The sequence below is a fragment of the Dendropsophus ebraccatus genome, chromosome 13, assembly GCF_027789765.1.
Source record: "Dendropsophus ebraccatus isolate aDenEbr1 chromosome 13, aDenEbr1.pat, whole genome shotgun sequence".
Taxonomy (NCBI): domain Eukaryota; kingdom Metazoa; phylum Chordata; class Amphibia; order Anura; family Hylidae; genus Dendropsophus; species Dendropsophus ebraccatus.
In genome coordinates, this window is record NC_091466.1 from 37,637,427 (window position 1) to 37,663,212 (window position 25,786).

A 25,786-nucleotide genomic window follows, 5' to 3' on the forward strand; every position below is an offset into this window, starting at 1 on the left:
TAAGACCACATTGCTGCAGTCTCCAGCCCTGTGTCCCTGGGCATGGCCCACCGGGGATTTCCCCGGCTCCCCGATAGCCCAGTCCGAGCCTGAGGGATACCCATTATCCCCGTTACTTTTCGACCTAGCCATAGAACCTCTAGCCCGACACTCTAAAGCACCTATACAAGGGTATAAGAGTTCACCAGCATCCAGTGAAATTAGCAATGTTTGCTAATGACATCTTTATATTCATGAACAATTACACATTATACTTGCTTCGCCTGTTAACTTTCTATCGTGGTATGGTGCCTTTTCGGGCTACAAAATTAACATCACCAAAAGCAAACTATTACCTTTGGGGAAGACCACTCAGCAGTTACATCCTTATATTCCCTTTATTATGCACCTTTAATACAAAAGATAACCTTGGAATTGCATAACTGGAGCTCCCTTCCGTTGTCTCTCTTGAGACACTGTTATTTATTAGAAATGAACAGCTTTGCTTGCTTGCTATATCCTCTGCAAACCTTGCCATTACTATTTAAACACATAGATACCAAAATACTTCATATTGCTTTCTCCATGTTTATTTGGAATGGTAAACATCCAAGAATATCTTTAACCAAATTAATGCTTTGCAGAGCGGAAGGTGGGGTAAATTTTCCCAATGTATGAGAATACAATGTAGTGAACATTTTTCGGTACATTATTGACTGGCTACATAACTCCTTCCACTTCTCGAATGTGGTCTTTGAACAGACACAATAATTGCCTGGAAAGTAATACGTAAACTTTTTGGGCTTCCTTTCCTGCTCTCAGCACATGCCACTGGCTAGACATCCAGAGTTCTTGAAAGATCAAGGTATGAGTTGGTTGCAGCTGTGGCATCATAAAGGGTTTCAAGGGTGCTGGAGATCTGATGAACCCGACATTATAGAGGTGGCTTTCTCCACCAGAAATACACTCTTATGTCTACCAAAGAAACAGCCTGTCCTAGGCTGAACAACTACTCCTCCATTACTAGGGACACATTTAAGTCAAAAACATAATCTTTATTCATAAATTCCATAAAAATACTGTACATAATCCAGAAAGTTTTAAAAAGCTCTATAGCCATGAACATGGGAATCAACACTACACAGGATAGGTAAAATACATGATAGGACACAAAGATAGTAAAATCTATTGCACAAAAGTATATATATTATCATTCATTACACCGGCCCTACAATAGCAGCTAAATCAGTCTCAATCTATTGCACAAAGTCCATTGACCTAAATTGTAGCCAAAAGGAGGTTGAATGTAAAGGGGGTAACAAAACCTGTGATGCAGATGTTTGCAAGCTTCTCCAACACACATTTCGAACCTGTTTTTTTCCAGGAGAAAATACAACAAAAAATCCAGTTACCATCCTGGCATAGTATGTATATAAATCGAGTCCATGCTTTTTGTACTGCCAGACTTAAGGATGTAAAAAAGGAGTCACAGCAGCACACTAAATTGCATCATAGTGGGTGACACACACAAGTCATCTATATCCATGCTATACAGTGCTCTGCGGAATACTTTTTTTCAAGATAGACCCTTAAAATTTTTTCCATAAATGGTCCACTCTGACAGGGGACGATGAGATCACTGAGGTCATTTTGGCAGGTTGGGTGAGAGTATGGAAATGTATAATAGAAGAAAAAGTCTTTCTGTCCTGTCCTTACTACAGATGGAAGGTAGTGCTTAAACAGGGCAATTTATGGTGGGGATGGATTGTGTGTGCATTTTTTATTATAAGCTTCAGGTTTTCTGCACACACGCCTTACTTTTAATAGGCTTGCGGCTGTGTGTGTGGGGGGGGGGGGGGGCGCATTGCTGTGACTATACACATTGCTGTGGCTATACAGTATATTACATAGCCATTCTGCACTCACATAGTGTCATAGCCCTTTCACCACACAGCCTGTGTGCTTTGAAATGCCAGGGCTGATTGGGCTGATTTTCAGTCCCAGTCTGGCCCTGCACGGGACAATATCTGCAAGACTTGACAGATAATTGCTCTGTATTTTGGGCATTTCATTCCAGAGAACTGGTGCAGCAGAAGCAAAGTGCCTGATGTTAGAGCAAATATACCGCTAGCTACATTGACTTTGTTTTTCACATTAACAGACCGGCGCAGGGATGTCGGTGCCGCAGTCCTTTTTTGAACTGCCACCCGGTTTATTTCCGAGCACTGTCTGGTCACGAAGCACTGGGGGCTGGTCTGCCCACTCCCGTGTCACAGTGAACAGGGTGGCGGTTCAAAAAAAGGACTGCAGCACCGGCATCCCTTCGCCGGTCTAATGTGAAAAACACCAAGCAATTAACCTAGTGGTACTTTCACTTCAAATATATTTTTTCTACCAAGATCTTTTTGGTGTCCTAATAAATGAGGATTTTTTTTAACCATATTTTCTTCTCTGAGTGCTTGATCTGGTTCCCTTTAGGAATACTTATCTTGGATCACCTCACTGCTCATTCACGTAGGTCTATACGAGCTTTGGGTTATCACAATTTTGGATAAATGCGTCTTTGTTTTTTTTTAACCAGCTGGAACATACGTTGCACTTACCCTCCTTGGTCCTCCTCCACCCTCCTCAACAATGTCTGGACGTGATCTTAGCTCTCCGGTCTCTATCAGGAATCTGTCTTCACCAGTGCCACCCCCTCCTCCCTTGCCACCACCCCAGCGCATCACAGATCCAAAGCCACTACAGGTAATGGCTGGGCGACCTGGGAGGTTCTATGTAATTTCCTCCTGTGTGTGTGTGTGTGTGTGTGTGTGTGTGTGTGTGTGTGTGTGTGTATGTATATATATAATATGTATTTTTTTTTTTTTCTAAAGTATGCTGTTTGAGTAGACAAATGTTTTACTATCTACAATGCAAATTTCTTTTTCAGAACCACAAAGGTACAACCCTGGCACTGCAAGTGCCATCCAATTAAGAACCCTGAGTTAGACGACCCATTAAAATATTTTTTCTCACTTGTTTCCGTTTGCTCAGGATCCTGAGGTTCAGAAACATGCAACTCAGATTCTACATAACATGCTGAAACAAGAAGAGACAGAGCTTCAGGTATGGTCAGTCATTAGAAGTTGGAGTTCACTTTTTATTATTTTGTAATGACATGTAGCTGCTTTAACATTTCTCCTTAATGACAAGTAAACCTGCCTTCCGCTTTTTGTGGCATCCCGGACACCTTGGGCTGCAACAAACAGGTTGGAGGGGGCCAGGAAGCCATGTTTAAGCAAGACAGAAATGCCACTTTGAACTTGACCTGTCAGCAGGAAAACAGGGACACAAATAAGAAAATGGCAAGAAAGAGCTAGTCACTGTGATTCTGGGCAAACCTTTTTTATTTTAACAGTTCTCTCTATTGGTGAGATATAAGCCTTTAAATCGATATGCAAATGAGGCTCAAGTGTCTATAATATGTTTCCTAATTCTATCTGAGGATTGCTCCCCAAATAATAAACCCCTCTTTCTCAAGTGGCTTTAAAATTTTAACTTTTACTGTCTTTGCTAAAATATATTAATATATTACATTACATAACATAAACAAACTGAGAAAAGGGCAGTTTAACGTTAAAACAGGCTGGTTGACATTGTAAAGTGCTTATTAACAAAGGTCTCTGCTATATAAGGTGCTCTAATTTCTTGCACTAAAGAGACAAGAGCTGGACATTAATAGAGTCCCCCAGCCAGGGGTACTCGTCTGTAACCATTCAAGGTGACAGGAAAAGCTCAAAACACCCGTCTCTCTCTCTCCTGGCTAGTCGCTATTGTGAAACTGTAATACTGCATAGATCCAGGGGCGTAACTAGAAATGGGTGGGCCCCATAGCAAACTTTTGATTGGGCCCCCCTCTCCTTCCGACTGACCCTAAGCTGTCCACCTGGTTCTGCAAATGTTGACAGCTCAACGGGCCCAGTGTATTGCAAGAGTGGGCAATGGGGCCCTCCTGATGTGGTGGGCCGCTATAGTTGTAGTTACACCCCTGCATAGATCTCTAATCCCTGAGCTGCAAGGGGTCTATCTCTCAGTATAAGGCCTTGCGGCGGGCCACGCGTGAGCAGCTCTAACATAGAGGGGCAGATGTTGGGGAGCACGGAGCATCACACGGGCACTTGTCACGGTGAGCCAGCAGTGCGATCAGCTGGCCACCCTGAGCGCTGGCTCGGCAACACCGCACACAGTTGAGAGATGTAGTCGTTGTTGTGCAGTGTAGAGATGAGAACCATACACAGGTGAAGACGTGTAACAGTGTAAAGGGCAACCGAGACCCAGATAAAGTAAACCAGAAATAGCTTTTACTTGTAACGCTTTAGAGGTAACTAGTTCAAATATACTTTTAGTTGTTTTGCGAGGTTTAGTTAGGATGCTGCGGATTATTGGAATTCTGGGCGTACTTGGCACAGTGGCTCAGCTGCGGTTGTTGCAGACAAGTCCTGAATCCATGGGAAAGAACATCTTATACTATACTAATATGTGGGTATGGAGTAACACGATATTAGGGATTACAGGTCCACCTAGTGGAAGAGCTAGTTGTCCTGGAGACACGGTAGCAAGTTGCATTAGAGACTCTGCCGTTGCACTTAGATAAACTAGTGACCCAGACGTTGGTACCTCAGTTACTCTTGTAGACTTCTTCAGAGGTAGCAGAAGTAAAGAAGACAGTCCCTCAGCGTAAAGGGCCAGTACACACTGAGTAAACACGGCGCAATTACGAAAACCTGCCGCGCTCAGTGTGCTGCTTTGAGCAAATGGGAGAGCGCGCGCTCGTCCGCTTCCTCTCCGCTCAAAGAACTAACATGTTAGTTCTCTGAGCGGAGAGCGGTGGCAGCGGACAAGAGCGCGTCCTCTCATCCGCTCAAAGCAGCACACTGAGGGTTTTCAGGGCGGAGAGCTCCGCGGAATTACGCCATGTTTACTCAGTGTGAAAGGGCCCAAATAATTGAGACCTGTCCTCAGCGCAGCTCCACACAGTGCTCTAGCTGGATATGGCTAGAAGTCCCGCACTAGGGCATGTAGGTCACGGTCAGCTGGCTCTGCAACATTGCTTTTTCATAGGCTGTGAACAGAATGAACAGCAGACTAGAACTGATATATGGCTAACAGGAGGGGATCTGATTGGACAGTAGACTAGGAATAACCCTCTGTGATAGTGTAAAGCTCCTTAGTTAAAGGAGACCTGTCACCCCCCGTGCCGGGGTGACAGGCTCCCGACCCCCAGCTTGATCCCCTTATACTGACCTCATGCCACCGAGTCCCGGAGTCGGTCCCGGGACGGAGATATCCTGGTGAGAAGCCGGCGCGCGCGCTGTGGAGATAGGTCCGGCGTCCATAGAGAATGAATGGAGATGTGCGCGTGCTGCTGAGATGAGTCCGACTCCATTCATTCTCTATGGAAGCCGGGCCTATCTCTTTTTTTTTGTAACATGTTTTTATTGAATTTTTAGACAACAATGGATAGGGTAGGGGAGGGGGTGGGGGAACGGGCAAGGGGGAAAGGAGAGGAACTGGGTGGGGGGGGGGGTGGCATAGGTTGCCAAAAATAATAGATACATCGACCAGTAACATAGTCATACAGAGCATACTCATGAGCCAGTAACAGTGCAATGTCAAACTTATAAACCAGGTTTCATACATTGTGCCAAAATTGGGGAGTTGTAGTGAAGATGGCAGCTCGAGATAATGTGCCTTAAGTATAATTCTGCCACCCCCAGGGAGGCTAACAAGAAGTGTTACAAACTGTCAACCTAACAAAAACAGAGAACCAAGAAAATGCAGGCCAAGCAGTGTGGGAGCAACAATAAGGGCGCGAGCCGCCCTCCAAGGCGTTGAGAACAGAGAGAGTAGTGGATAACATCAGTCGAGCACCAACCAGGTCTTATCAAACAGGGGGGCTGGACGAGAGTGATTGTTCCAAGTACCAAGTGGTATGTTGGAACGTGGTCCGTAATTTCTGTTGTATTCTGGTGGGCATAATTTGGATAAAGGAGTCCCAAAGTAGAAAAAAGGCTTTGACTTTAGACTCTTTGTGTAGGGCGGCTTCCACCCAATCCATTCTAAAAAGAAAGGTTAGCTTTTGTAGAAAAAGCCGCAGGGATGGGGGGGTCGGGGAGAGCCACTCTTGCAATATTGATTTCCTGGCAGCCGCGGATACAATGAAGAGAAGTTTTTTTGCTTCCCTTGAGCAGGGGTGGGCGGTGTAATCTATGTGGCCAAAGATGGCCCATTCAGGAGTTAGGGGCACATGTTTTAGCAGATTAGCGCATGCAAAGTCTCTAATTTGTTTCCAAAAGACCTGGATTTCCGAACAGTCCCAAAAACAATGATAAAGGTCGGCATTAGGGGCCTGACATCTGGGGCACCCAGACGACGGAATATGTCCCATTATGTAGTTTCGGTGTGGAGATATATACGCCCTATGTGTAATTTTAACTGCCATATCCCAATAGGATGCAGCAGGGAGGATTTTTTTTGCCCTGTACAGTGTATCCACCAAATCCGAAGAGGTAAGGTGGGGCATGTGTTGCAGCCATTTGGAGAGGCCATGTGGAGAGGTAGAGTAGTCGAGATTGGAGCGTAAAAAGGTATAGTAGTGAGAGATAAGTTGTGAGGCGTTTTTGGTTTTCACCATGAGATTGACTGTGAGGTCCTCCTTGTCTTGTGGCTTTATCATGTGTAGTATGTTCCTTGCATAACTGGTAGCCTGCAAGAACGGAAAGAAAGCAGAAGAGGGAAGGGCAAATTTGGCTTGCGCCTCAGTGAAGGACAGAGTAGAAGTTAGTGCAGGAGAGAGTATGTCCAAAACTTTAGTTATGTTATGATGGGATTGCCAGGTGGAAAATATGTGTGCTGGTTTTCCGTCCTGGAAGTTGGGATTACCCAGGAAGGGGAGCAGCAAGGACGTGTGTGTAGGGGGAGATCAGAGAGCCTACGGACGGCCTGCCAGGCCTTTATGGGTGGGAAAAGCAGTGGGTTGCGCCTGATGCTTTCGGGAAGTTGGTCAGGCAAAGCATGTAACACGTAGAGTAGCGAGTGTGGGGCCACGAAGCTACCTTCTATGTCATGGGATGTATAACAGGAGAGGCCATGGGTCCAGTCTCTGACTATGCGCAAGAGAGCAGCTAGGTTGTAGTTTCTGAGATTAGGGAAGTTAAGGCCACCATTATATTTTGTTTGCTCTAGGTATCGCATGGCTATTCTAGGAGGAGCATTGTTCCATATGAAACGTCTATATGTCGCTGTTATTAATTTAATGTCAGACTGTTTGAGGTATAAAGAGAGGGATTGCATGATGTAGAGAAGCTTGGGGAAGGCGATCATTTTGATTAAGTTGACTCTTCCCGAGAAGGATAAAGTAAACGATTCCCAGGGTTGTAATAAAGTTAGTGGCATACAGGCTGTTGGGGTTTCTGGTGATGAGGACTCCTAGATATTTTATGTGGGAACGTGCCCATTTTATGTTGTGTTCTGCAGCCCAGGTTGGGGTTGAGGGGCCCTTTAGAATCAAAGCCTCGGACTTGTCCAGGTTTAAAGTAAAGCCAGAGATACTCCCATACTGGGTTATAAGCTGCAGGACGTGACCTAGCGTGTGCCTAGGGTTGCGAATAAATAACAATAAGTCATCCACAAATGCCGATACTCTTATTTCCCTAGAGCCCACTTGAATACCCTGGTGGGAAGAGTTTGTGTGTAATAAACGAAGAAGGGGGTCTATGGAAAGGTTGAATAAAAGAGGGGACAGGGGGCAGCCCTGACAGGTACCACGGTATAGTGAGATCTGTGTGGAGTTGAGTCCGTTTATTGTAAAGCATGTCTGGGCATCCGTCTGGAGACAGCGCAGAGAGGAGAGAAAAACAGCTCCGCAGTTGCGATATCCAAGTGATATCTCTAAGAACTTCCAGGAGACCATGTCAAATGCCTTTTCGGCATCAAGACTCAGAAGGAGAGTTTGTGGTGAATCTCGGGATTGTGCTGCAACAGTTGCCGCCATCGCCAGACGGATGCCCTTTGTGGAGTGCCTATTGTGCATAAATCCTATTTGGGAGTCAGTCAAAAGTGAGGGGAGAATTAGTTGTAAACGGTTAGCTATGATTTTGGTTAGAATTTTATAATCCTGATTGAGCAACGAGATGGGCCGATAGGATTGTACGAGCTGAGGGTCTCTGTTTGGTTTAGGGATGAGGACCGTACGGGATTCGTGGAACTGGGGGACTTGCATGTTTTCTATATATATTGCGTTGTATAAGGAAAGAAGGGTAGGTTTAATATGTGGGAGTAAAATTTTGTAGTACTCTCCTGGCAGACCGTCTGGGCCGGGCGACTTCTGGGAAGGAAGGCTACTTATCACGGATGTTAATTCTAATTCAGTGATGGGAGTGGATAGGGCCTCACGTTGGTCTGGGGTCAGTTTAGGGGTGTCGACTTTGTGTAAAAAGGACCATGCTGCCTCGGAGTCGTGGGCTGACGCCGTGTATAATGTGGAATAGTAGTCGGTGAATACCTTGTGGATGTCTCCAGGACTTGTTGCATATGTGCCTGAGGACCTTAGTTTGAGAATAGTATGTTTCTGTTTTTGGGGTTTAGTAAGGTTGGCCAGGAGTCTCCCTGCTTTATTCCCAAAGCGGTGGAATTTGTTTTTGTAGGAGTCTATGGACCATTGAGCTTGGCCCCAAAGGTAGGCATCAAGGAGACGTCTAGTCTCTAAGTATCGTTCCTTTTACTCTGGTGTGTTAGTGAGGAGATGGGCGGTGTGGGCAGTGACCATTTCCATGTTCAGAGTGTCAAATTTTTCTAATTGCTTCTTTTTCCTATGAGAGACATATGCTATGATCTGCCCTCGCAGGACAGGCTTAGAGGCCCTCCACAAGAGACTAAGGTCGTCCGCATGCTCCAGATTTTCGTCCACATAGTTCGCCTACCCCTGCGTTAAAAAGGCCCTAAAATCATCGGAGTCTGAAAGAGAAGAGGGGAAGCGCCAGTTTCAACTGGTGCGTGTAACTATGCCAAGGTCTAAGGTCAGCGTTATTGGTGCATGATCTGAGATTATGATAGGGTCTATCTTGGCATCCAGGACGAGGGGGAATAGAGGGGTAGAAACCAAGAAGTTGTCTATTCTGGAGAAGGAGTTATGAACGTGTGAAAAGAAGGTATATTCTTTGGAGGAGCCATTTTTACCCTGACGCCCAATGACAGCACCCCTGGAGAGGACCTCCCACCGCAGGACAGGAAACCTGTGAAGATAAAAGCTTGACACACCTCTCCACACCTCAGTTCAGGTTTCCTGTCCTGCGGATAGGAGGCCTGTGAAGTGTCCCATCCGGGATGAAGATTGTTTTCATACCTCTCCGTGCCGGCTGCAGGTCCCCCGGACGGCTTTTGCCTAGTGGGGCTCCCTGAGGGAATAAGCCTGTCTTAGGACAGCCTCCCTGAGCCTGGTGATGTCGGGCCCCCTCTGTTTCCCCTCTGCTGCAGCCTCCTTGCACGTTCCTCGCCTGCCACCCCCGTGGATTCCGCGGTATACCGGGCTCTCGGGGTAGGTGGTGTGGTGCGGTGTGCTGGGGAAGTAGTGGAGCAGGGGAGCCATGTCTCTCCCTCTCCGGCTTCGGTGCGCGTCTGCACATGCGCAGGCGCGCCGACGTACGGGGTGCGCGGCGTGACGCACGTACGCGTGCTTAACACGCTGACGTCACTTCCGGGTTTCGGCCCGGGAATCATTCAAAGCCAGAGGGGGAAGGAGGGAACAGCGCCCACAAGCCTCTAGCGTCCAGGAGGCATTCTGAGACCGCTCACCAGCCAGCCAGTCAGCCGTATATCTCTATCGCTGACAGTCTCCTTCTGCTACGATGTCGGACTCGGCAGAAAGAGGAGAAAATGGACGCCGTGACCACCATGATCACAGATCATCCAGAGACTCTACTCCGGTACTTAAGAGACTCGTCCTTCTGTTTGGTGAGACCGAATCTTTTTATATGATATTAATACTAGATTCGTATGGTTTATTGTAGGGCTCCAGATCAAGTACTAGATCTACTGGGAAAGCCATATCCAAAGCACACCATAAAGAATGTGCAGAATGTAAAACTCCCCTTAGGGATGATTATGTCAGAACCCTGTGCCCATCCTGTATTAATAACCTTGTTGCCCAGGAGTCATCAGCTCTAGCAGAGAGCATTAAAAAAATTGTGAGAGATGAAATTCAACTCTCAATGAGGAGCATGACTACTTTATTGCCTTCTGCTTCCTCCTCTTCAGCACTCTTACCCTCGGTTATTCCTGTGGTATCAGATTTGTCGGGTGAACCTTCCCCTCCTCATAGGGAAGTCTTATTAGAGGAGGGCGAGATTAACCTGATAAATTCCTCAGGTGAGGATGATTCTGACTCAGGAACTAAAACTAAATCCCTGTTTCCGGTGGAGGATACTGACCAACTCATCAAGGCTATTAGAGCCTCTATGAATATGGAGGATGCCAAAATCACTCCATCGCCGGAGGACGCCTTATATGAAGGACTGGCTCCTAAGAAATCTCGTACATTCTCACTACATAATAGTATTAAATCCATCATTAACAAAGAATGTGAGAACCCTGACAGGAAGTTTTTCACTCCCAGATATTTTAAAAGGAAGTATCCCTTCAAAGAAGGAGAGTGCAGTTCCTGGGACAGACCCCCGGCCATTGACGCTGCAGTAGCCAAAATAGCTAAACGCAATACCTTACCCTTCGAAGATCTAGGGACACTACCCGACCCCATGGACAAAAGAGCTGACTTTTATAATAAAAGACTTGGGAGGCAGCAACAGGTTCCCTAAGGACCAGTATAGCCAGCACTTGTGTGGCTCGCTCCCTTAGGGTTTGGTTATCGGATCTTAAATCAGCTTTATCCAAGGATCCCTTCTGCGAAAAATTAGTAGAAGACTTCCCAATTCTTTCAAAAGCAGTGGATTTCTTAGCAGATGCTTCCTTAGACTCTATTAAGATGTCTGCTAGAGCAGCTGCTTTATCAAATTCGGCTAGAAGAGCTCTGTGGATTAAACCATGGAAGGGTGAGATGGCTGCGAAAAGTAAACTTTGTTCCATGACTCCATGACAAGACTCCTCCTCCTCTAGAGGGGGTAGACAGTCTAAAAGACCTTTTCGCACCTCCTCTCAAGACAGTAAAAAGTTTTGTGTCCCCACAAAGGGAAAGGGATTCTTTAATACCAATAAGGATAACAAACCCAAACCCCCTCCCCAATGACGGGGTCCCGGTGGGGGGACGTCTGACTCTCTTTGCTCACGTCTGGAGAAACATTTCCTCCAGCCCGTGGGTCCTGAGCACAATATCCTGGGGATTGCTCCTGGAATTCAGGAGTTATCCCGGAGTCAGATATCTTCCCACCCGGATCATTTCAGACCCCCTGAAACAGTCAGTGATAGAGTCCGAGGTTCAGCTGCTTCTAAAGAAAAACGTACTAGTCCCAGTCCCTCCTTCAGAGATAACACAGGGATTTTACTCCCCTCTTTTTTTGGTGAAAAAACCAAATGGGTCCTTCAGAGTCATTATCAATTTGAGAGATCTGAACAGACACTTAATGTACAAGAGATTTCGTATGGAGACTCTAAAATCAACAGTGAACCTCCTCTTCCCAAATTGTTACATGGCTTCAATCGATTTAGAAGACGCCTACTACCACGTCCCCATACATCCCAGTCATCAGAAGTACCTCAGGGTAGCGGTATGCTTACAGGGCAAATGGACTCATCTTCAATACAGAGCACTCCCTTTCGGGATCTCTCAAGCTCCGAGAGTCTTTACCAAGATTGTCTCGGAAATGGCAGCTTACATCAGAACGAAGGACATCCTTTTCATTCCTTATTTAGACGACTTTTTACTAGTCTCAGAGTCAACCCCTCTGCTTCTGCAACAGATTCAAGAGGCATCCTCACTAATCACTTCTCTGGGCTGGAATATAAATCATCTGAAATCCAACCTAATACCATCTCAAAAATGCATCTTCCTGGGAGTCCTCCTGGACTCTACTCCACAAACTTCCTTTCTTCCTATCCAAAAACGAGAAGCCTTAATAGGTCGGGTCCAAGACCTGTTCTTGGAACACAGTCCCTCATTCAGACTGGCAATGTCCATCCTAGGCCTAATGACATCATGTATTCCCTCAGTCCGGTGGGCACAGTTTCATTCCAGAGCTCTACAAAACAATATACTTAAACTCTGGGACAAGCAGCAGTCTTCCCTGAACCTCTCCTTCCATCTGAATTCCGGAGCAAGAATCAGCCTGCTTTGGTGGACGGACCCTGTAAACCTTTCAAAAGGGGTGAGATGGACCCCAGTAGAAGTTATAAGAATTACAACAGACGCCAGTCCCTGGGGGTGGGGGGCTCACTCAGGTCATCAGCTACTTCAGGGATCCTGGTCTCAAAATATAACCCACATGTCCTCGAATTACAAGGAACTTCGGGCAGTCCATTTTGCCCTAGAGAACTTGGCCCATGTGATATCATCAAAGGATGTCTTGATATACTCGGACAATACAACTGCTGTAGCGTATATCAACAAGCAGGGGGGCACCAGATGTCAAGCTCTACTTCACCTTTCAACTCAAATTTTCAGCTTTGCAGAAAAGAACCTTTCCTCCCTATCTGCGGTCCACCTGAAAGGGACCCAGAATCAGACAGCAGGCTTTTTGAGCAGAGTCCATCTCAGCCAGTCAGAGTGGGGGCTCAACATAGAAACCTTCAACATGATAGTAGAAAGGTTCGGTTCACCGACTGTGGATCTATTCGCAACCAGGGAGAACCGGAAACTCCAGAAATTTTTCTCCCTAAATCCCAAGGACTCTCCAACAGCAGTAGATGCCTTTGCCCAGAGTTGGAAACACATCAAAGGTTACGCCTTTCCCCCACTCAATCTCATTCCAAAAGTCCTAAAGAAGGTGATGGAAGACAAAGCGAACATAATTCTACTTGCTCCGTTTTGGCCCAGGAGACCCTGGTTCACCAGACTGAGGCAGCTATCCCAGTGTCCTCCCTGGATCCTCCCAGACAGGGAAGATCTTCTCCTCCAGGGCCCAGTCCGTCATCCAGGCTCACCTTACCTACACTTAACAGCCTGGATGCTAAAAGGATAATACTGCGAGGTAGGGGCTTATCTGATGATGTTATCAATACCCTGTTGGCCAGTAGGAAGGATGTTACTTCTACTATCTATCATAGAATATGGAGAGCTTTCCTTAGGTTTGCAGACGGTAGACAAGATCCCCTAGGACTTCCAAATATCCCTATTATATTAGGTTTCTTACAAGCAGGGTTAGAAAAAAATCTCAAACCAAGCACCCTGAAAGTCCAAATATCAGCTCTCAGCTCCTTTCTAAACTGTAAACTTGCTGAAAACTCTCTGATCAAAAGATTTGTCACAGGTGCAATTAGGCTGAATCCCACAAAGAGGGTTACGGTACCCCCTTGGGATCTTAATCTAGTACTAGATGCTCTGACAGGCCCACCTTTTGAACCCTTAGATGATCTGCCCATTAAGATCCTGTCTCTCAAACTCTCCTTTCTTTTAGCGATCACCACTGCCCGCAGGGTAGGAGAGTTACAAGCCCTGTCAGCCTTTCCTCCCTATACCCAGGTACTAGATGACAGAGTCATCATGAAGACACTTCCATCTTTTCTTCCCAAGGTAGTCTCAGATTTTCACAAAAATCAAGAGATAGTGCTTCCTTCCTTTGGTACTAATGCCAGAAATAGCAGGGAACAGTCTTTTCATACCTTAGATGTAAGGCGATGCCTCCTCAAGTACCTGGAAGTTACTAGTAGCTTCCATCAGGCCGAGAACCTTTTAGTACAGTTTCTGGGCGCTAACAAAGGTAAAGCAGCTTCTAAACCTACTATTAGTAGATGGATAAGACAGGCTATCATTATGGCCTATGAAGCACAGAAAGTAAGTCCTCCAGCCTATTTTACAGCCCATTCTACCAGAGCAGTTGCCACATCTTGGGCAGAAAGAGCAGATGCCACCATAGACCAAATATGTAAAGCTGCAACTTGGTCCTCGGTACATACCTTTTTGAGACATTATAGACTCAAACTCAGACTTAAATCCTATCTCAGACTTGTCTTTCGGCCGCAAAGTTTTGTCAGCTGTAGTCCCCCCCTAATTAGAATTACTAACTTAATCCTCCAGGGGTGCTGTCATTGGGCGTCAGGGTAAAAGCAGGATTACTAACCGGTAATCTTGTTTTCATAAGCCCATGACAGCACCCCTCATGTATACCCTCCCTAAAGTTACCTTTATAATTGGCAAATTAATTTTATTTTACTGACTTTAGTTATTATTTCCGCTGGAATACTTGTTCAGAACTGAGGTGTGGAGAGGTGTGTCAAGCTTTTATCTTCACAGGTTTCCTGTCCTGCGGTGGGAGGTCCTCTCCAGGGGTGCTGTCATGGGCTTATGAAAACAAGATTACCGATTAGTAATCCTGCTTTTCAGGCGCCATGGGTCACATAGAGAAGATTGGGTCAAGAGGGAGAGTAGTTTGGTTGGCCTGTGGTGGCTGGGTCATCTGTGACGATCTGTCCAGCTGGGGGTCTAAAGCGACATTAAAGTCCCCCCCCCCCCCCCCACAGTAGAGGGTGATGTTGTTTTGTGGTTAGTAACTGTAGCATGTTGGAGTAAAAAGCTGCATTCTGAACATTTGGGGCATATGTGTTCAGGATAAAGTATCTAGTGTCATGGATGGTGATATCCAAAAATATGTATCTGGCCTCTGGATCTATGATTTGTTTGTGAATCTTGTGGGGAAGATCTCTATGTATGAGGATGGCCACCCCTCGGGATTTCGTGGAGTGGGGGGCCGAGATACAAGTGCCTATCCATGAGGCTTTAAGGGTAGAGTTGTCTCCAGACTGCCAGTGGGTTTTCTGTTGTTTCTGCACTAGTTGTGGTTTAAAGCGATGGAGATGTGTCAGGTCTCTCTTACATTTGACTGGGGAGTTAAGTCCCGCCACATTCCACGAGAGCAATTTCAGGGTGGGGGTGTGGGTGAGTGTTGTTGCATTGGATGTTGGTGCTGTCATCCTATACCTGATCTGAAGAGATGGCTAGGTAAAAGATATAAATCAGTGGCTCCCCGACACCCGTCCCAGCGAGCAGGCATCACAGGAGCAAAAAGGGAGGAGGGCGACTCGCGCAGCCCACCGCACACTGCATGAGGAGAAATAGGAAAAAAATAAGGTTATAAGCCTGCGAAGAACATAACTTGCATAACAATAAGCAAAGAGCAACAAATACACATACAGCAGTACATTCAACATTTAAAGAGGCAGAAGAAGTAACAAGAAGAAAAGAGAAATGAGTAAACAAAAAAACGAGTTATCATCATAGGATCAGCTATGGATGAGTGTCATTAATCATTCGGGATGAAGTGACGTTTGGCAGCCGCAGGGTCATCAAAGATGAGGGTTCGGCCTTCTGAAGTGACTCTCTCAGGCGAGCTGGGTATTGTAGTTGGAAGCGAATGCCATTGTCCACCAGATGCTTGCAGACTTCTGAGAAGGCTTTACGCTGCTGGGTGACCAAGGATGAAAGATCTTGAAAAATTAGAATCCGGTGTCCTCGGATCATGGGTGGGCCCTTTTGTTTGTAGGTACGTAGGATTCGTTCCTTGGTGAGATAGTGAAAAAATTTAGCAATGACCGGTCTTGGATTATTGCGACGTTTAGCCGATTCTTTACCCAAGCGATGGGCTCTCTCGATGGGAGGCATCACTTGTTCTGTTGGAAGGTCCATGGCCTCCATCAGGTCTTGTGCTAGGACCGTGAATAGTTCCTCCCCTTTAATTGACTCAGGGATGCCAATGAAGCGGAGGTTGTTTCTTCGATTCCTATTTTCCAGGTCCTCGAGGCGATCCAGGAGTTGGTTCATCTGAGTTTGTTGGGTGGAAAGGGAGGTTTGGACAGAACCTATGTTATCCTCCGAGGCGCCGACTCTTGTTTCCAACTCTCCAATAGGTTGGGTATTAGATGTGATTTGGGATAACGCATTGTTAATCGAAGTGTGCAGGACTTCTAGACGTTTATCAAACAGTGGTAAAAGGAGCCTAGACACTGCCTGGGTGACTGCAGTAGCCTGCGCAGGGTCAGCGTTGGTGAGGTCTTCCTCTTCAGGAGGCACAGAATTTGGAGGGGAAGAAAGCTGTGTGGTAGGCGACTTTTTAGAGGACATGATGTCTGGAGAGGAAGATGGAGTTGCGACCTGGTGGGGTAACTTTCCTTTCGGTTGTTTGGTTTTACTGTCTGCTTTTTGGGTGGGAGTTGAGGAGACGGTGGACTTTGTGGTGCGTCGAGATCGCCCTGCTGTCTGGGTGAGGAATTTGTCCATATCCGAACGCAATTAAAGATTTGGCCAGTAGATGACGCTGCGTGCTTAATAGGCAGCGCCGAGTTCCCAGACAATTAGTATTGAGCACAGTAGGTGTTGCAATGCAGTTAAAGATTTGGCCAGTAAATGGCGCTGACTGCTTAAGTGGTAATGCAGAGTTCCCAGGCAATTAGTATTGAGCACAGTAGGTGTTGCATTGCAGTTAAAGATTTGGCCAGTAGATGGCGCTGAGTGCTTAAGTGGTAATGCAGAGTTCCCAGGCAATTAGTATTGAGCACAGTAGGTGTTGCAATGCAGTTAAAGATTTGGCCAGCAGGTGGCGCTGTGTGCTTAGTTGCAGCTACTGGAGGACCTTTTGAATACAGGAAATGAATGCCGGCAAAGGGAGGACAGAAGGATATATGAATGTGTTCCCGGCTGTTGTGCTCTGCATGTACCACTAAACAATAAAAGCTTCCTGAGGTGTGGAAGCCTAGTGATCCCAGCTGTGGAGCTGCCGTGTGGGTGGTATATCCCTGGGTGATGAATCAAACCGGAGGGGGGAGGAGCCGTTACTGTCACCCTCCTGCGCTGTGTGGTTAGCAAGGAGGAGGAGGACCCCAAGATGGCGCCCGGCCAAGTGGATCAGGGAGCTGAGGTATTAGGCGGCCCGGCGGTGTTTTGGGTCTGCTGTGTGTGTGGGAGCCGAGACCCCCAGTATAATTGTTTAGCTCCCTGTTAGGGATAGGGTCTGGGGTCTGGTGTGGGGGCCGCTCCGGAGCAACACTCCCCCTTCCTTGCTGGGGGGTCCGGCGGGAAGGTGGTGCGCCGATCAGCCTCCCCTGCTACCTTTTAGTGTCCTCCCGGTGGCAAGCGGTGTCGGCCCCGGTCCGTCCTTGTGAGTCACGTGGGGCAGGAGCTATGGGACTGCGGCTACCGAGCCCCGCGGTGCGCCGCTTGCTGCCAGACGGGAGACCCGCACTGCGTCTCAGGTGATGCCTCCTTCATTTCTGGGCCCTGGGTGGGCAATTTCGGGCAGCGAGTGAGGGATTTTCGGGCAAAAACCTCACTTTATATGTGCTTCTAAGGACTGAGCTCCTGACCGTGCGTCCGCTTCGGTCCGCTGCTGGCCACGCCCCCATAGCTTGGCCTATCTCCACAGTGCGCGTGCCGGCTTCTGACCAGGATATCTCCGTCCCGGGACGGGCTCTGGGAGCAGGACTCGGCGGGATGAGGTCAGTATAAGGGGATCTAGCTGGGGATTAGGAACCTTTCACCCCGGCACGGGGGGGGGGGGGGGGTGACAGGTCCTCTTTAACTAGCTCGGGGATTGGTTAGTTGAATATCTGAAGATGGTGGTAGGAAATACACAATCAATAATAGAGACATCAGTTAACCCTTACACAGTTTGGGCTATTAACTCTGCAATAGAACAGCGACATCTATTGGCGAGAGTTGTATATTTACAGACTATAGTCTGAGAAGTTAATCACACAAAAACCGACCTATATCTGTTCAGAAAAGACAGCAAAGTTTGTATGAGGCGGCACTCCAGTATATAGTGAATGAAAAAAGGTTTTTATTCACCCATCAATGTGCGACGTTTCGATCTCTCATTGAGATCTTTTTCAAGCAAAAATATCCATGAGACAATGGCTGGTATTTAACATAGAAACCCCTCCCATCCCACAGCACACCTTACTGGGGATGTAGAGAGGAAGTCACATGGGTAGAGGAAGTGTAGAGGTGTTACACTCACTAGACTCTGTAGAGCAAGGTCAAAGCCAGAACGCTCTTTATAATAGTCCAGTTGGGCCCTGGCCCTCCGCTAGGTCCCCAGTCTCAGTGTGCAGTCTAGAACCAGACTCAGGCACATGAAGCTAACCTTTTCTTCTCAAGGTACTGCCACTTGACACTATGCAGTGGTAAACCCCTCTATAGAGAGGACAAGTCAGAGATCGTCTCAACCCATGCCTTGGACAAGGAGAGTCACAGTGCAGGACAGTATCCACAAAGCAAGGTTAGGAACTGATCCGGATAGAGCAAAGTTGCAAGAAACCTATGAACTCCAAATCGCAGCATGGGTGTAAGCAGGGAACCCTCAGCATTCTGCTCATCCCAGGGAATAAGGTCTGGGGCTTGTGTCACCCACTAGGACGGTCCCCCGACACTGGTAGGGCAGTAGGTGGTGCAAAGACCCAAGAGTCAAAACACGGGCACAAGTATTCTTTCTCTCTTCTCAAGTAGTCTTCTACTTCTACCTCCAACATCCCGGCAGAGCACAGTACTACTTGGGTTGGGACTTTTACGGCATCCTCCTCTCTACTCTTTTGATTCTCTACTCTCAGCACGCAACTCAGTCCACACGACTGTACTACTCCCTATCTGCTCACTACAGATCTGGACCCTAACTTATCAAGTGTCTTTAAGTATAAAGTATTATTTCTAGGCAAAGCTGTATGACCTGCTGCACACAAGTGTTTCCCGAGTAAAGCGGATTTTACTTATGATAAAGAGACTATGTGTTTCCTCACCCCGTACCAACACAGCATACGAACATTTCTTGGGTCATCTCCATTTTCTGTGAGGGGCAGTGCCGATAGTCTGGGTGGGTCGTCATTCCACTCAGGACCTTTGTGACAACAAGCCAAGCGACCCCGCAACAACCCGGCAGGAAACAGGGTGCAGCCGGCCCTTTAAACTAAAAAAAAGGTCTGCCACCATACCTGTGTGCCCAACTGGCACTTGCTTCACAACATAACATCATTGGGCCTGGCTGTGTTTTGGCCAACCACCATAGAACTAGCGTCACACTTCACCATCTGGCAAGTGACCGGCCGTGTCACCTCCATACCGGGGGTGTACCAGCACCAGCGCACCCCCGAACGCACCGCCACACATGTGTCTCATGCTCAGCTATGCATCTGCATATAATACTTTGGAGTTCACTGTAGGAAAAATATCTGCTTGCAGTATCGGCTATTTTCTATGGTCATGGATGGAATCCATGCCCTAGAACTCTTGATTCCTCAACCAGGGGCTGTAAGAATTGTGACTCATTTAGGTAAGTTAGGAGCTTTTTCACATCTCTTATTCCACAATTTCAGTGGAGCAATACTATATACTGTATTCCCCAGAACTACCTCACCATCATTAAAACATACCTTAAAGGTATCTGTTTTGTTAGATTGGGGTGCAGTGGCAGTTACCTCTGTGTCCTCCCAAAGTGTCAAACAAGGAGGAGGGAAATTGTATGGCTCTTTTGTATGGAGCATAAACAGTGTCTTCTACCATTGAAGGTTCCTTAACTTTTGCTGATTGTAGTGCAGCAGAGTAACCAGTCACTTGTGTTGAGTGCACTGCTTCCCAACATTTCATGTACTAATTCTGTGTGGGAGTAGACCAGCTTCAATTATGTATTCTTTACTATTTACAGTCTCTTTGTGAAGTTTATAACCGAACACCAAACCCCAATCTTCAGGAGCAGATAGAGGGAGCCAGGCGAAGAGTCCATCAACTGCAGCTTAAGATTCGTCAGGAAACTACCGGACCTGCAGTATGTATAACTCCTTTATGCAAAGAAAAGCTGATTCCCTATCATACTTACAAGTGATACTTAATCTTTTTCCAGGATATTCTGCGTTCATACAATGACCGCAGTTCCACAGGCTACAAAGTAGTAGAAGGTAAGCATTGCGAGGTGAATTTATTACCAACTGTCTCCAGAAAATCTTTTAGGGTTTTTCTTGCCAAAATATACTAATGAGCAATTCAGAGGATAGCTCATCAGTCTGTTTTGCCTTAAAAAAACCCTGTACCCAATACCGCCCCCCCTTCAATCCATGTCTTCTCCTGGTGTCCATTTGGCTGCTGGTGCAACATCTTTTGTTTGCAGGGCCTAGAGCATCCTTGCTCTAGTCCTGCAGCTCCTCTCTGTTTTTCTTTCCCACATTTCTTCATGGTAGCTATGCTCCTGGACTGAATTTTCATCTTTGGCAGGCCTAGAGCATGGCAGCTCTAGGCCACCCTCTATGACCCTGCTCTGGCAGAATAAAAAAATTTTTTATACAGGAATAATGGCACCAGCAGCCAGACTGACCCAGGGACAGGACATTGATTGAATTAAGCCATGGAATTGTACTAGCAGATTGGGGGTGGGTGTTTACAGATTTGCTTAAATTTCGCTATGTAACACTATTTCACAAGTCAAAAGCAAACCCCTTTTTTTATGCCTTTTTATACACTATGGTGATTTGCATTACCTTTTAGATTGTGTACTGTAAAAATTTATTTTATATGGCCTATGATTATCCAAAAGCTCTGATATTTTGGACATATCTGTTTCACAGGGCATCTATCTGTGGATTCACAAGATGGTGACAGCGGCCTAGATTCTGGCACTGAAAGGATGCCCTCAATAAGTGAAGTAAGCAAGTCACAGCTAGTTTGGTCTAATAAAAAAATCTCCCAACTTATGGCCAAAAGGACCACAATGTGCATATGGTGTTGGGTTAAGCAGAGATTTAAATTAACTTTGATTTTCCTATTATTTACTGGTCCTTACAGGTGTATGGCTATTTACTGGATAAAGATCCTTTAAAATTGCACTTCATGGTCTGGAACTTATTCAGCATGGGATAACAAAAGTCTGAAAATTACCCCATGTCTTTGTCTTTTTTATTTTTTTTCTACTTTGCATTGTATTGATCAAAAAAAATATACTCAAAAAGGTTGGCCAATACGTAATTAATTTTTTTTATTTATGTTTGACATAGTAGTAGTAGTATAATGAGCTGTGCGTGACAGCTCATACCAGTCCTGCTTCTCTCATGTGGATCCCATGGCGTCTTGCCATGAAACTGTTTCGGCAGGCTTATGTGAGCAGGGTTTGCAGTTTTCCAATACTGTGCATATGATCAATGTAAAAATACAAATCCTGGCTTGCAACGTCCTCCTAAGCACACTCCCAATGGGATGACTGAGGTGCACTGCCTAAGTTTTTCGAGTGTTGTCTCACTCAGAGCTGTTGCTGTTCTGTAACCTGGGGTTCAGTGCTCTGCTCTTCCCTGCTCTTAGTAGGCATCCCAATGATGACTGTGGCCATGTGTACTTTCAGGGCTGTGAAGTCTGAGTCATGGAGTCAGCGCTAGTTTTGGCTGGAGTAAAAAAAAAATGCAGACTTCAGCTTTAAAAAAATTATTTCAAAATTTTATAATTGAGTTTTGATATGTTTTTATAAATGTTCCTCACCAATATATTTTATGTTCTATCAATCTAAGGAGCTTATTTATAAAAACCAGAAAAACCCTTCCATACATTTAGTTTCCTCCATATATCAGTAATAAAGCATTGGCCCTATTAGAAAAGGGTGGTCGGGGAGATGTGGTCGGTCACTATTTGAAAGTTTGTTTCTGAGCTAGAAGTAATGTTCTCTTCCAGCTTACTGGATGATTGTATATGAGCAGCAGTGTATTATGAAGATATCCTGTGTAATATAGAGGAAGAGGAGAAGCCATAAATAGTGCAGCAATAACCTCTATCCTGAATATGGTGTTTTCTCTCTGGGAGAAGATTGTGTGTTTTTCTTTAGTGTCCCCTTTATATCACTATGGCTGACCCCTCTATATCACTATGGCTGACCCCTCTACATCACTATGGCTGACCTCAATAGCAAAGATATCTGGCATTGTTACACTGGCACTGCACCCACACACAGGAGAATCTGCTTTAATTTGTTGCCTTATTCACTCAGAAATTGCTGCAGGATCATGTAGGACATTAGGAAGAAGCTGCTGAGCCAATTCTACTTTACACAACAGCAATGCAGAATGATCTGCACTACAAGTCCCAGATTCGCGACATCAATGGCTAGTAAAATTGCACTGGATAACGCTGTGTTTGGTGGTGCTCACTATATGTAAATGTCCATAATAGCAAATAAAGTTTGAAGAAACAGTAGTGGCAATTCACCAATACAGATTCTTGTATAGATTCCTTTATTTAACGCATGGACAAAGACATCGGGTGTCCAGAAAGATGCAGGTGCACCTGCATCTTTCTGGCGGACGCCCGATGTCTTTGTCCATGCGTTAAATAAAGGAATCTGCACAAGCATCTATATTGGTGAGTTGCCACTACTGTTTCTTCAAACTGTTTGCTAGTATGGACAATTCTACTTTACACTAGTCAGACAAATAAATCACTTGGTGTCTGACTGATCATTTATGAAGGAGCAGGAGTCTGAGTTGGTCCTGATAAAATTCAGGAGTTTGAGTCTGAGTTGGAGTTAAAGCTGCGGCTTACCGTCTCCACAGCCCTGTGTACTAGTGAGCAGACCATTGAATACTGGCACAATCAATTGCACAGATATGCACATGCACAGCCTAATTTCCTAGAAAGACTGTGCAGTCAACTGGGTACATCTACATAGCTCTGCATTGTTTCATTTGCTGTGAAAATAGAAAATGGACAGGCACTTCCTGGTGTGGTTTGTCCGACAAATGGACGTGCTCATGCAGAGTAGTGAATGATCCCACTCACCTGATGTGGTTGTGCAATATCATAGGCACAACTCTTCAAAGCACATGGATAAAGTGCAGTGCACCTCTTCGAGGTCCATTACTAGCAATCCAGTCCCCAGGGCGTGTGAAAATCAAGCAGAGACATCAACCCGGACCAGGCAGATAAAAGAGGAGAACTTCCTCATAAGATGACAGCGCAACCATCCAAAAATATGTAAAAAAAAGCATGTATGCCAAATGTGAATAGGACATAAACATGCATAAAAATAAACCAGCATAAAAATAAAAAAACATTGCGTTTTGGCTCAGTGTTATTTCATAGAGCCTTCTTCAGGTAACATAATATTGAAACAAAAGACCAGTGCAGAAATTAAGTAGAATGTAAATCAGTATAACTGTAGTCAGCATCTTTAATATGGCACCTAGAATGCTTATTTATCTGGCATGTAATTTAAAACAATTCCATGCTCCATATCCCTTGACAGTCAAGTGCTTAAGGTCTTTATTGGTAGGTCTACAGGATTCTGTTAATCACCTCTGAGGAGGTAAATTCGTCTTATGATTTGGAATTTTCTTTTATATAGCTTCTTGGCAGTTCACTGAATGCTGGATCACTGGATGACAATACTGATACACTCAAGAAAACCATGAGTTTGAGGCTGCTTCAGCATGTATGAGTAGGGGGACAGCAAGAGAAGGAAGAAAAAAAAATTATAATATGAAGGACCTTTATTAACCTCCAGGTTGGTGTTGCAGAGAACCGTGAGATCGTGGCCTTGGATGCGTCCAAGGCCTTTGATCGTGTTGAATGGCCATATCTTTGGAGGGCAATGAATACCTCCAGGTTGGTGTCGCAGAGAACCGTGAGATCGTGGCCTTGGATGCGTCCAAGGCCTTTGATCGTGTTGAATGGCCATATCTTTGGAGGGCAATGAATACGTTTGGAATAGGTCAAGGGTTTATGGAAAAAGTTCAACTGCTTTACAGGAATCCAAGAGCTAGTTTGGTTATTAATGATATAGCATTTGAACCTCTTACTATAGCTAGAGGTACACTACAAGGCTGTCCCCTCTCTCCCACTTGGTTTTGTCTCTGCATAGAGCCCCTGGCAGAATGGGTGAGATCTTGTTGTCAATATGAGGGGTTTGGTATTTGAGGGGCCCAGGAGAAGATAATGTTATATGCCGATGACTTGCTCCTCTTTGTCTCCAGTCCAGAAACAAAATAGAAGGATTCCAGAAGATGGGTGGTCTCATGGGACTGGAGATAAACTGGACCAATTCATCATTATTACCTCTGGATAGGGAATTGAAAGAGCTGGGAGAAAACTTAAAGTGACTCTGTACCCTTAATCTGACCCCCCCCCCCAACCGCTTGTACCTTCAGATTGCTGCTTTTAATCCAAGATCTGTCCTGGGGTCTGTTCGGCACGTTATTGTCCTAAAAAACAACTTTTAAACTTGCAGGCCTGCGCCCAATGGCCGTGGCCTAGATTGTGTATATATTAGGCTGGCACAACCTCTCTGTCCCTCCTCCCCACTCTTCTCATCATTAGAAATGCTCCAGGCAGATTTTCTACTATTCATCACCTGTGTCAGCACGGCACATGGGCTGGATCGTTAAGGCGCCTGTGTAGTTTTTACTGCAGAGGAATAGGAAAAATGGTGAAGAGGGCGGGGAGGAGTGACGGAGGGGTGGTGCAAAGTTAGGGCACAGATACTTCAAGCCACGGCTGTTGCGCTCAGGGTTGCAAGTTTAAAAGCAGTTTTTTAGGACAATAACTGCATCACCTGCTGAACGGAGCCCAGGACAGATCTTAGATAAAAAGCAGCTATCCGAAGGTACAAGTGGTTTGGGGGGGGACAGATTGTGGGTACAGAGTCACTTTAGGGGTTCTCCCTAGAGAAGGAGTCTTGGAATCTTTGGGTGTGTTAGTAACCAAAGATCCGGCAGGATTCATTGACAAGAACATTCATCCTCTGGTCAAAAAATTGGAGAACAAGATTAAAATCTGGGGCACAAAAGAGTTAGGCTGAAATATTCGCATTTCTATCCAAAGCTGGCAGTTTTCCTCTCCCTGACTTTAGGATCTATCATCTGGCCCTACAATTTGCTTTTCTGATTTCCTAGAAGGAATCAGATTGGCAAAAACTTCAGGGGGATAGGGAGGAGGATATATTTGTCAGGTAGAGTCCGGTGGTCTGAAATTTCTGAGCACTTATAAAGATTGGTTGGGAGTGCACATAGGGAAATTATGGGATGCAATAAAAAGGATTTGTAGGGTAAAGTATAGTTTGGAATTTACACGCACTCGGGATAATTTACCAGGGCCGGATTAAAGGGAGGGCACCAGGGGCACGTGCCATGGGGCCTCCACCACTAGGGGGCCTCCACCAGCCCAAACCCGGAAGTGGTGTCTAGGAGCCAGTCCCATGCGCAAAAAGCATGTGGAAACCCTACCTGGACACAGTACTGGCTACACTGCATGCTGTCCAGGGAGGGAGGGGGGTGTAGGGTTAATCCTGTGTAAGCATCTCCCTCCTGGCAGGCTCAGACCCCCCCTGGTGGGTCTTTGAATGGATTATTCCTGTCAAGCTTCCGGGTGCCTGTCTCCTGCCGAGGTCCTCACTCACCCTTCCCCCTCACTGAGGAGAGGACAGCGCAGGACCTCTGCAAGGAAATCTGATCTCTCCAGCAGGGATATGACATCATGGAGCATGCTGGAGGATCTGTCACAGTGGCTGACAGGCTGAAGGATCAGAAAAGAGCCAGAAGAGAGAAGACCTGTCATCTGCCCAGATCAGGTGAGTATGAGGTTTTGTTTTGTATTGGCACATCAGAGCAGGGGTATGTACTATAGGGGCATATATCAGAACAGGGGTATATA

At 46.0% G+C, this 25,786-nt stretch overlaps 1 protein-coding gene across 6 annotated transcripts in view; it reads left to right on the plus strand.

Moving 5' to 3' along the window:
• ARHGEF11 (Rho guanine nucleotide exchange factor 11) overlaps positions 1-25,786 on the plus strand; it is a 630,876-nt gene that overhangs the window by 140,310 nt on the left and 464,780 nt on the right. For all 6 annotated transcript variants that reach the window (XM_069949394.1, XM_069949398.1, XM_069949396.1 and 3 more), the window contains 5 exons: positions 2,561-2,727; positions 3,016-3,087; positions 19,815-19,934; positions 20,010-20,064; positions 20,728-20,804. In XM_069949394.1, the coding sequence (XP_069805495.1) occupies positions 2,561-2,727; positions 3,016-3,087; positions 19,815-19,934; positions 20,010-20,064; positions 20,728-20,804 (491 nt within the window). The remainder of the gene's footprint in view (positions 1-2,560; positions 2,728-3,015; positions 3,088-19,814; positions 19,935-20,009; positions 20,065-20,727; positions 20,805-25,786) is intronic.